Source organism: Nyctibius grandis, chromosome 4 (genome assembly GCF_013368605.1).
Source record: "Nyctibius grandis isolate bNycGra1 chromosome 4, bNycGra1.pri, whole genome shotgun sequence".
Lineage (NCBI taxonomy): Eukaryota > Metazoa > Chordata > Aves > Nyctibiiformes > Nyctibiidae > Nyctibius > Nyctibius grandis.
In genome coordinates, this window is record NC_090661.1 from 12,803,896 (window position 1) to 12,816,441 (window position 12,546).

The 12,546-nt window shown below is 42.8% G+C and overlaps 1 protein-coding gene across 2 annotated transcripts in view; it reads left to right on the top strand.

Moving 5' to 3' along the window:
- The window catches only part of DENND2B (DENN domain containing 2B), a 183,802-nt gene that overhangs the window by 169,180 nt on the left and 2,076 nt on the right, over positions 1-12,546 (top strand). For both annotated transcript variants that reach the window (XR_011047933.1, XM_068397872.1), the window contains exons 16-19: positions 8,628-8,805; positions 9,892-9,933; positions 10,937-11,048; positions 12,065-12,304. Coding sequence is in view for 1 of the 2 variants with exons in the window: in XM_068397872.1 (XP_068253973.1) it covers positions 8,628-8,805; positions 9,892-9,933; positions 10,937-11,048; positions 12,065-12,304 (572 nt within the window). In the remaining variant the exon portion in view is untranslated. The remainder of the gene's footprint in view (positions 1-8,627; positions 8,806-9,891; positions 9,934-10,936; positions 11,049-12,064; positions 12,305-12,546) is intronic.

Genomic DNA, 12,546 nt, shown 5'->3' on the forward strand with positions numbered 1-12,546 from the left:
GGGTGGGCCCTTTACAGAAGGATTCTGCCGTAGGGAATTCTCAATCCAGGAGGCTGAAATATAATTTTTAATTAAAAATTAAATTACATTATTAAAAGTTAATAAATATATTAATAATATATTAAAATTAAATTAAAATTATTTAATAGCTTCAAAAATTACAGTCTCTACTTCCAAACCACCCTATAAAGGCTTGAAGGATTCTCTGTAGTTTGCTTTACCCCTGAAGGGCTTCTACAAAAGTAAAAAATCATTCAAATTTCAGAAGCTGATACTTGCTTCGCTGATGAGAGAGGCTGACTTTGCAGCCATTCTGACAGCACTCTTTTCCACAGCAGTCAGGGTACTCACGGTTCAAAAGGGGCTATCGTGTCTTGTGTGCGTACTTGCGGGCTGATCTGATTAAAATAGAAGTGGAAAAAGAAAAGGTCTTTGAGGCTTCATTTCAGCAAAGTATTTCAGCACAATTAAAGTAAATTAAGGCCGAAACTTGTGCCGAAATACTTTGCTGAATCAAAGCCTGAAACAGTATTTTGCCTGTCCCCTCATGCTTTGTTTTAATTGGTGAAGTCAAGCATGAACTGACTGTAATTCCTGCTGCTCTGTAGTCATTAGAAATAATTATTCTATCAGTGTTCAGATAAATTACTGTATAGAATTAATTTGGGTCAAATAGCAATAAGCTGAGCACAAATTCTGGTGTTTGTTTTGATCATAACCTGTCTCTCGCAGACAGGTGAATGTACCCATTGTGGAGAAAACTTGTCTTTTAGGTTTGAAAATTATTCTTGATAGAAACTGTGTTTTTGTGTCTGTCTGCTTATCAGCAAGCTGTGCATAGTGGGGCAAGGGGGGAGCAGTACAGAAGTGATGAATTGTATGAGCACTGGTTATATTTGATTTGCAACTGTACTGTGAGCGGGCTTTAAGCCTCTGTCACACACCTTCAGCTACGCTGGTGTCTGACCTTCCCTCCTGCAGCTGCAGCCCCTCTCATCATCTGTGGTACCAAACAAGGATGAGTAATTGGCATCAGCCAGCCTTGCAGTCCCTCCATCTGCCTGTAGCAACAGGGAGGAACAAGTTTCCCAGGGACCTAATGATGTGGCTGCATGTGCATGACAGAGCTTTATCCATGTTCTCGTTAAATTGTTTTCCCTGGTCCTTGTGTCCTTCAGCCCAGTCAGTCGCTCTTTTGCATCCCAGCCCCTTTGCCCTCAGTTCATGTTTCTTTTTCACCTGCTCACCAGGCTCATTTTGTCTTCCTCCCCTCCCAGTTCTGCCTCACAGGTCTTATTTTTACCCCTTTGCATTTAATTCAGCCTCCTCCCTTCCCCTTCCCTGGGGTTCCCTGCAAGATGAAAATGATCTTTCTCTCAGAGCTGAGCCTCCCATTTCTCTGTGTAGCCCCGGGACTACAATGGAAAGGAAGGTGCTGCTTCGTGTGAACAATTTCTTCTGAAGAAATTAGCAGCTAATAAGTCTCTTTTTGGTATGCACAAAATTATTCTTTTAAGATGGTTTCTAACGTAACCAAATCAGAGTGAGTTTAGACATGACTAGTAGAAGTCCTTGGTGCACAGGCCACCTCGTCCTGCCAGCCGTAAGTCCTTGCCACCAAAGCATGCCACCCTTTCACAGAAAAGGGCAGCAAAGACATTTTATATAACAAAATAACATATTTTATCTGCCTTTGGAAGCAAACTGATCTCATGCCAAAGCAGGGGGGTTGGATCAGCTGACCTCCTGAGGTCTCTTCCCACCTGAATAACTTTATGATTCTATATCATTTTGCATGAAATTGCAAACCAAAATAGTTACCCAGAGGCAAACTCACAAGCTGAAAAATTTCAGTGAAAACAAGTTAAATTTTGAATCTTGATCATGTGAAAACAGTGCCTTACAAATGCAAGCAATCCTACAGATAGGCAGGTCTCCCAGACCTGTCAGTAATTGCAGGCCTTATACATGAACACACAGAGGTATCCTTTAATCCCTGCTCAGCAGTGATGTTACCCGCGACAGCTTCGCTTCTCAAAAAATCCTCCATTTCAGCTTTGCTTCAGTATTAGTTTACAAGCGGAAAGGTATTTATTGCTTCATGATGTTCCTGGTGAGAAGGTTATCCCATATGCTTCCTGCAGTCATCTTCTGCCATGGCCCCCTCCCCACCCTCTCTGCATCCAATGCTGAAGGTCTGAATGCGCCTGTTGTTCCTGAGCACGTGTGCTTGCACATCCCTGACCTTGGGACTGCAGCCCTGCAGTCAGATGGCTCCATCGCCATGCTCTCTTTTCCTCCAGCAACAATGACTCATGTGATTTTATTTTGAAATGTTCACGGGGTAGGTCTTCTTGCTGCAAAAAAGCTGCAAAACCATATAATTTCTTTGGTTTGAGACAAAAGAGAGGAACTGAATATTTTTTTTTTCCCTTTTAAATGTCCTAGAGTGGTAACAGAGAAACAATCAGCAATAATATTGCATAGGAAGAAACACTGTCATGTCTGACACTTCTACACTGGCTAGAAAACTGGAGATGTCCTGCACCACTGCATCAAAGGCCTTCTTGAATTCTCATTTTATTCCTCCCTGCCCTATTTTGTGAGTAGCTGGTGGTATCTAGGTTAGTGAAACACGTGTCCTCACAGCACAGCAGCCCTGGGAGTGAAGCACAAGCCATTTATCAGGGGCTCTGGGTGCACACAGCCTCAGAAGAAGGGTTCCTAGGTCTCAAGGGGGGTACTGGAGCTGAGCACTCATGCTGTGGAGCAGGGAGAAAGCAGTAACATCTCCCCGTTGTCAGCCAGCTCTTCTGACAGGCCAGGGATCCTCAAGGGCTTGCTTTAAAAGCTGACCCTCCGCAGCAATGCTGCAGGAGCTGATGACAGTGAGACAGCTGGAGTATGGAGACTGTCACTTATGATACTGATAAGTTTTCATTTATATCTTGTCCTTGATGCTATTACTTAGTCTTAGCCACCTGAATAAAAGTGCTGCTGTTATTTATTCTTATCCACACAGAGAAACCTTTATTTTTTCAGAGCTTAGGTGTGTATTGTATCCGGCACAGCACAGTTCTGCTCTGAACTACTGCCTGCACAGTAACAGCAATCCTACATGCACTCCATCTCCCATCCAAACTGTAGCAGTCTGCTACAATTTTTACTTCTGTTTTCTCTACTTGATGCTTTTCAAGCTTTCTGCTTTGTCCTTTCCCTCCGCCTCTGCAGTTCGTGTGTGTTGGAGGGGAGGTGGGCTGAATCCTCAGCCCTGTAGCTTTTTCCCAGAGCCTTTTACAGAGTCCTCTGCAAACCTCTCAGAGGTGCATTTTATCTTGCAGTGTTGTCACAGACTTCTGTCGCTCAGAGACTGGAGTTAATCCAGGATCTGGGGAGGCGTTGAAGGGTGTAGGAAGGAAGTGTCAGGTATCTGGTTTTGCTACACAGTTCATCAGTGGCAGGAGGGTGGGAACGATCACAGAAGTGCATGGCCGTGGCCTGTGATGAGGCATGTGGGTATGTAATACCCACCTGAGTAGAGGTATTATACCTGGGAAGGATGGAGCCTCCAGACTCGAACCTCAAGTGGGAGGAAGCTCTTCTGAGCAGAAGAGAGGATGTGGGTCAGGGAGGTAACTCGGTCACAGAGCAGTTGTGGGCTGGAGCGTGTATGAGTTAACGCAGCAGATGAAAGAGTTCAGCAAATGTGGACAGAGTAACATAATTAAATCAGCAGGGAGAAATGGGAAACATGAAAAGGTTGTGGAAAAGTAAACACGGGCAGTGGAAACACTTCTTTGTGAATTTACATTTTTGGCTACATTTCTCCATCTGAGGAAGCAGAGGGAACAGATTCTGACAATCGGTCCCAGTCCTGTGCATGGTCCAGAGCATTGGCATAGCACAAAGCTGGCACCAGCCCTGGGGTGATGGAGCCACTGTGTAGCTTGGTCCTGCTTGTAAGGGGTGGTCCTCCATCCCCTCCTTGTCTGTCCCTTGGGAGAGGAGGAGGAAGGGGAAGGGATATTCTCACCTTCCCCTCCTTTAATGTAAATGCCAAAATGACTGTGGAGATGCATGAGAGTAGCAAGGTAGGATCAAGGAGCCCTGCCAGCAAATGTTTGTCTGTGCTAGAGGCTTGGTCCTGGACTTTGGAGATGCTCAGTGTGTGAGACTCCCCTGGGTCTGTGAGAAATTGCAGGTGGTAGCGGGGGAAGTGAGAAGGAATACAACTTTTGGCTATTATAGAGAAAAGAGAATTATCAAGTGTATCTGGAATATTTCCAATGTGAGTAGTATGTGTAACTGAACATGACTTTAACATTTCATGAGGGTTGGTGACTTGCAGCATGCCACGAGCCATGGTTCTCTGAAACAGACACATCCAGCACTAGCATCCACATTGGCAGTGCTCCCCGCAGCCAGGGCAGTCTCCGTTCACTGTTCAAAAGCAGAGAATGTGTGTCTCAGAATACGGTAATTGTGCTGTGATTAGATATTAATATAGCCTACACTTGGAGCTATTTGTTGGTTCACCAACTCAGAAATTGCTAGCAGACATCCTCCTATCTAAAGGACAGTACATGTTCTTGTTAAGTCAGAGTTAAGTCACATTCATTTGCTTTTGACATGGGCCTAAACCATGTTCACAAGCAGTCCCCACAATTCGGCAGAGTCACGGTAACATCTGAAATTCCTGTGCCTCCACTCTTAGTCTCGGCCTTGCGTCTCCACAGCCAAGTACACAACAAGAAAAAGTTTCTGTGTGCTATCATGAGAAAATGATTTGAGAAACAAAATAGCCTAAAGGAAGAGAAATCAAATTTGAGTGGGAAAGAATCATTGTCATCTTTTGTCTGTAACATGATAAAAAAATCTCTTCTTCAAGAGATGTTTTAATGATAGTGTAGCCTTTCCATATTTGAAAATATTTAACAAGTAGTATATTTGTCAATGTAAAGGAAAAATGTCTCTAAGTTCCTATAATTAATGATAGACTTACAGTGAAAATGTCAGAAATTTGTGATTAAGAATGTCTCTTATAATAAGAGTATATAATCTCATATTAATACTTACATGGGGAGAAGGTCAAACACTGAAGGTATTTTTAATCTAGTGAATAAAAGGTGCAGGAAGAACCAAAACCTAGGCAAATTCCAAATAATTTTTAACAAGACAATAACTATGGAAAAAAAATGGAATGAGAAGTGGTGGATTGCCTGTGTTTTGAAATCAGTTGAAACTGTGTGTTTTTCTAGAAACTGTTCACTCATTTTGCTTTGGTGGAGTGCAAATTATTGGGATGAGGACAGGGTCATGGGATGAGTTTAGTGGCATAGGCTCTGTAGTATGGCTAGATAATAGCCTTGCGTATCTGTACGTAAGAAAATTCCCTCATCCCACAAAGCTTGCAAACACGGTCACCTTTTCACAGTCAGTTCCTGCTAGCAGACTTACTCTAATGTGTACAATTAAATGTGTGTGCGGGACAGCCTATAGCTACAGAGAGACCTGTTGGGTTTAAGCAGAAGCAGCTCTGCAGAGACAGAGCATCGCAGGCCAGCAGAACAGCCCAGATCTCCGGGGTGGGATGAGAGCTCGGCGTTAGTGCTGTGGGCACGGGGCAGCAGCACTATCTGTGTGTTGGAGGGAGGGAGGCAGCCACACACCAGCACAGCGCTGGGACCCGGGCACAGCTGGCACCATGCTGTGCGAGGGTGGCTGGAGCCCTGGGATCATCCTTGCATGTCTCCCGCTTGCGCACAACTCCGGCAGTGCTTCCCCTCTGAAGTATGTGATGTTTTATGTTCCTCGTTAGTGCATGACTTATGCAACAGTTTGGTTTCTTGTGCCCATGTATAAAATTACCTGCATATGGGTAATATAAGAAGTGTTTTCCAGTAGAACGACAGCTAGAGCATTATGCAGCATTTCTGTAAAACTGCACAGACCAAATGAAAAAGCCCACTCTCAAAACCAGCTCTCTGTATTACCAAAACTGCCCTGGACTATGAAAAGTGAAAACATTTTGAAAATCTAGTATCTTTGACTATTCTGTTGCTTTACCTTGCGTGCTTCACACACCTTAAAGAAAATAAGACATCTGACCTTACTTCTTATTTCTCATAAACAAGAACAGTGGGACAATGTGTGGGTTGCACATCTCGAACGGAAAAACTGGAGTGGACTTGGTTTCCCAGGGTAGGGGTTTCTTTTTAATTTACCAAACACACTTGTCATGAATAATACCCTTTTAAAAGGATCTGAACCATATTTTAGAGGTTTAAACTGGGGGCTCCCTTACATCCAGCATCTCTGAATTTGACCTTACAGAATGTACAAACCTCACGCTGAAGTGAAAGTGTGTATCCTTTCTAATTACAAATCTTTCCAGCTACGGAAGAGACACAGCCACTTGGTACAAGCAAGCATTTGCTAACAGCATGTGGGACCCCCACCGCGACCTGCACCATCAGTGTCCAGGAGGGAGGGCAGCGGGCGATTCTGGGGACTGAAAGTTTGGAGCCAGTGTTTCATGTGGATCAGCCTGAGATGTCTCACAGGGAAAGATTTTCTGAGGCTGAACTTTAAAAAACTGGGTGCAGAGCCTTAAAACGCACAGGCTGAGGTGCCGGCAAGGGGATGGTGTGACCCGTGGGACACTGGCAGAGCAGAGCAGGGTGCTGCTGCAGGACACCATCCCCACGGCCGCTTGCTGCGTTCAGCTGCTGCCCTGCCCGAGCCAGCTCCCAGGAAAGCTCTGGAAAAGAAACCAGTGTCCTGGGCCGGAGCCCGAAGCCTCCCCTAGCGTGGGAATAGCACGCACGAGAGGATGCAGGGGCTGATTTACGTCACGGCACTGTGTGTAAAACAACAAGTTACAAAAGGGCGTTCTATAGAAAGGAAAAATATTAACCGAGTATCAGAGGAATGTTTGTCTTCCTCCTTTTAGCTTAACGTGGCTCTTTTTTTAGTCACTCAGCTAAGATGACCGAATTGGTAGTAGTTGAAAATGCCACAGAGTCATTAAAGAGAGCTTGAGAAAGTGCTGGGAGTTTGTACCATGCTCCACAGCTCTTCTGAAACACACTGCTATGCTTGCTGTGGCAGACACTCAAGACCAAAATATGGGTCACTGGCAGCACCTGCTATAAAAGTTGCCTGCTATAAAAAATAAAAAATTAGAGAAATGCTTCATTTTACAACAAACCTGTGTCACATAGCATATGTTATAAAAACATGCTATTGACAGATGCTAAAGGAAACGCCAATAAAAAAAACCCAACAGTTTATTTGCAATAAAAGACAAGCATTTGCTCTTCCCCAACTTTTTCTCTCCTTGTCCTCTAATCCTCACTTTTCCCATTCAGCAAACTTCAAGGTTAATCACTGCCAGGAACAAACAGGTGAAACCTTTCTCCTGGCCTTGGAATAACCCACAACTGAAAATGCTCACAAGGGTTATTCCAGTGGAGGTCTGATGCCACCTAAAGTCTCCAACAAGTCTTGCAGTAGCAGAAATCAGCATTTCCCCCCAGCATTCTCAAGCAGCAACAGCTCTGAAGTTATCAGTTATTTATAGATCTTTGTGGCTACATTAAGCACAGCAGAAGTTTGCACTGTGAGAAAATTAGCTCAGTCATGCTGGGCTGGGTAAAAATCCAAATTTCTGTCATCCTCAGCCTGCGAGAAGCAGATGTTGTAACTCACTCCAAAATCAAAGCTCTGAAACAGAGAGCCTGTCTTTATTCCCCTGATGCTAAAAGTAGCTTGGTAATGATGTTCCTTTATTTTTAACATTTGGAAACCATGTGACTGTAAAAGGGAATCAGCTTCAGTAGGTAGAAGGACAATGTATGCAAGACATTTTCCACAAATTATAAGAAGCCTTAATATTTAGGGGATAGCGATGTGTATTTTAGAGTACTCTACTGAGCAAGGTTAATGCCTTTAGCATTAGAGTTGGTCAATAAGCCCATCAAAATGTATTGCAGTAAAAATATGCTGCTGTCACAAAAATATACAAACTTTGAAAAATGTGTTGCTTTTCCTCCATTTTCTTTGGAGCAAGTATTGATTGTTGGGGGGGTTTTACACCTGATTTAGTAGGGTTTTTCTTTAGGATTTTTTAAATTCAATTTTATTTTATATTTACTTTTCATTTTCCCTTGTTTGTGCATTAGTGCTCGATGTAAGAACATCAGCATTATGTGTTGTTACTACTGACCTGGTGGTAACAGCTAAGAACTGGAGTTGCTTTTGGATTTTAAGCATCATTTAAAGGAGCTGCTATTGAGTGCTGTTGGGAACATTAAACCTCGTCTTCTGGATCAAAGCGTCTCCTGACTGCTATAGTGAAACAAACGGATTCTAGTTTTTTACCTTTAGTTTCAAGTCACCCAGAGGTGGGCAAGAGAGGAGCTACCACACCACACAGTACCGAAGTGGTATGGACTGGAAGGGGACAAAGGCAGTCTGAAGTCAGAAGTGATATATTAAAAGGCACATGGGGAAACTGAGGCAGCCTCTTGGGCACTTGCATTTTAACATGCTGAGTTTATCAGCAGACAGTAGGTATTGTGGATGAAGAACAAGCTCTGCTAACATGGTTGTTCCTCTCTCTCCAGCACCCTCTCGAGCTGCTCGCACGCCGTGGTGGCCTTGCTGTACCCCTTCTCCTGGCAGCACACCTTCATTCCTGTTCTGCCCTCATCCATGATTGACATCGTGTGCTGCCCTACCCCCTTCCTGGTGGGACTGCTCTCCAGCTCTCTGCCCAAACTGAAGGAGCTGCCCGTAGAGGAGGTAGGAGCTGGCACCAGAATTGTTTGCCTGGAGTAAAGCTGGCCTCACCCTGCAGAGGGCCTGCCATTCGCACATAAATCCTCACGTGTTTAATTTTTAATCTGCCTCTTTGTTTCTTGTCTGCCTAATTCTCATGGGCAACTGCCTCTTGGTAAATCTGCAGTAGTAGGTTTAGTCTTCTCTTTATTCCGCCCCTCTTCCCATACCTGGCACCTTGACAGAGAGAAGCGAATGTTAACATGGTCAACAAGTACAGTGTAAATATGCTGATTTGTTCTGATTTTGTTGTGCCTGGAACAAGAAGAGGAAGACATGAAGTGCCATCTGCTATGACACCTATTAATGCTAATGGAAGTTGTGCATGAAGCCATAGCCAGCACAGAAAATAAAACCTTTAAGGCTTATTTTTTCATTTCTAAGACTTTGTTAATACTATATTGGAAATCAAATGAGAGTTGCACTTCATCAGCTGTTCCAGTAAAATACCACAAAAATACTCAAGGGCACACTCTTCTCTCTTACTCCTATTAGTTTCCTGTTGTTTTTCTATGAAATTTTCTTTTCTTTTGCTCACTTTCAAGGCTCTCTGTGCCTCTGGCCCCTGTCAATCTCTGCTCTGTTTTCCTCCCCCTTTCCTAACATTGCTCTCCCACACCTTCCCAGCTCTGTCTCTCAGCGTTGCTGCTTCATTATCATTAATATTGCACACCCTTGCCCTTTGGAAGCAAATGACACTGTTTTCTTTAAACCCCTCTGAAATACTTTTCATCTGCGTGTTAACAAAAATGATTAGCAATAACTTGCTTAGGTTTAAGAAAAAAGACCTGCCTAACCCTTTTATCCTTTTTTTACATATTAACCTAGTATGAGATCTGTTATATCTAACTATGTTAACTTAGACTTTAAGCTCTAAAGAAAAACTTCATCTTCTTGTTTTATAAAGCACACTATCTGTTGTTTCACAGTAGGAATTTGCTTCATGTTGAGGCTTGCAACTGTTCAGATCATCTTTTGCCATTAAAAGGCAGACACGAATGTTTTCTGTCTCTTCGGGTATATTTCACTATAGTGTTTTCTTTTCTTTAGGCTTTGATGGTTAACCTGGGATCTGATCGATTCATCAGACAGGTAAAGTACAGCCTGAAATGTTGCCATGCAGTCTAGCAAGCCATTTACTCTTGTAGCGTGATTAGGTTTCTTTGATTAGAGATATTTGGCAGGAATTGTGCAGTGGAAAAGAGATTAGGGAAAAAAAAAGTGCTCATTTTCTGTTTCACCTGCAAATAAGTACTGTTCCGCAGGTATGCAAAAGGGATTGAGGCTGTGACTCTCAGAAGAAATCAAGAACTGTATTCACAGTGCAAATAAAACATCCAAAGATAATAACATCATGTTAGCAAGAAAACTCACGCTGTGGGAGGTGAAAAGGACAAAAATTGCAAAGGAAATTTTCAGTGGGAAAGGAAAGGTGAAGAATAGTTTGATGTGGTAGGAAAAGCAGGAGCCCTGTAAAGAGGGAGATGAAGGATCACCATCTCCTGATAGTAATGTGGCACTAAATAATTTCGAAAATAACAATCTGCAGTTAGATGAGAAAACTTTCTTGTATGATTCCCTGGAAGACCTGGCTTGTGAATATTGGTTGCAGAGCTAAGATTCTTGTGTCTACTCGCTTTTGCTGAACAAGCATGAAATGATTAAAAGAGTAATAGGGGGAAAACCCAGAAAACAAGATATACTAGAATATAAGTAAACACAACTGTCAAGAACCAAAGAAGCTGCCTGAAACCAACTAGAGCAGCTGTGTGTACACACAGCTAGGCTTTGCATTATATGTATTTTGTTAAAAACAACTATTTGGACTCTTTGTCATGTAAAGAGCTGATTCCAAGTTTCTATATCTTTACCTTGTTCTTTGGATTATCATTCCTGACTTTAGTCTCATTGAGAGTGACAAGAAATTTTGCTTAGAAATATATGATAGATGCACATATTCATTATTTCGTTTATGTAGGCATGACAGCAGCAGATACAAAATGCTTTTCTTCTGAATGTTAAACATTGCAAAGTATTTGCTGTAGTTGCTGCATAGATTAATGTGGTCTAAAGATTTTTTCTTTTCCTGTGTCAGATGGATGATGAAGACACACTATTACCTAGAAAATTGCAAGCTGCACTGGAGCAGGCTCTAGAGAGAAAGAATGAACTGATAAATCAGGATTCAGATAGTGATTCAGATGATGGTAAGTTCATTTGGAAACAACAAGGACTTGTATAAACAAGCATGTCAGTAGCATTGTGACTTTCCATCCAGGAGAAAGAAAGATGGGATTTTAGTAGGCAAATACCTTTTGCGACATCGAAGATGATAGTCTCTGAACACAGAAGGAGTGGGACTGATAGCATCAACCCACAGTAGTACATCATCAGTGATCTATTTTAATTTCTTTGTAAATGACATGCACTCCCATGAGTACCTCTAAACCTTTGCTCAAGCAGAGGTTTGCAGTTAAATTGGCCCTAATTCCATCCAGATAACTGTACGTGCTTAGGGGTGTGTCTGAGTTTGGAGTTGCTCTTGGCGCTTGGTATATTCACGGGAGAGAAGCAGGTACCTCCAGAAAATAGTTTCAGTGCAAGAGGGGCTGAGTTGCCTCTGAAGGTTCATATTTCTCTCCAGCAATTATAGAAACAGCCCAGGGTGAATTTAAATGCCTGTGGTTAAAAGGTATGAAACAGGCTCCTATTCAGTTTTTGAAATTTATTTCTACTCATCTGTGTTACCTATGTAAAACTATTTTAACATCTCAGAAATGATGAAAACCCAAATTCTACAACATACCCTTTTTGATCAGTTCTTGGTAAAGGCTTATTGTCCCCAGAGCAAACATTTTAATTCTGAGTCATTCAGAAGCTTCTCAAGAAAACTTACTCAAGAGTTAAAGCATGAGGCAGAATTTTGATGAAACACCCACAAAATTTTTAGTTTTCTGAGCAGTTTCCTGAGGATTTGTATTTCTCATTGACTCTTGGTTATGAAGCACCAATAATTTAGACTGGCACTCTTGATTATAAAGCTGTTAGCCTTTTCCCTATCTGATGTATATCTAGGGCTGCAAGGAGCCGGTATGACTCCTTTCAGTTATTAGCACGGCATCAGTGAACTGCTAGATGACAGTACCTGGCCCCATGTGTACGACAATGCTGAGAGCTCTGGTAGCAGATGATTTTGGTGTCTTACTGCCGCCTTATTTTGCAGAATGTAACACCCTGAATGGATTAGTGTCTGAGGTTTTTATCCGATTCTTTGTGGAGACAGTTGGCCATTATTCCCTGTTCCTAACCCAGAATGAAAAAGGAGAGCGTGCCTTCCAAAGGGAGGCTTTCCGTAAATCTGTGGCCTCCAAGAGCATCCGCCGCTTCTTGGAAGTTTTCATGGAATCCCAAATGTTTGCTGGCTTCATCCAGGACAGAGAGCTGCGAAAATGCAGGGCAAAAGGTAAGGGTGGTTTTCTTTCCTGCAGTGCGGGTTACTTGTGTTTTGCACCGGCCCCGGGGTTAGCGCCTCTATCTGCTGTCAGAGCCGAGCAAATTCTGCATGGCTGACGAACCTTTTGAAACACATTGTGGGCCTAGATCGTAGCTACGGTGGTGATAATACAACGGCTTTAACCAGAAGAGCGTTCACATCTAAGTGCCTTATATCACTCAAGGCCAAGACTGGGAAGGATCTTGCGGAGG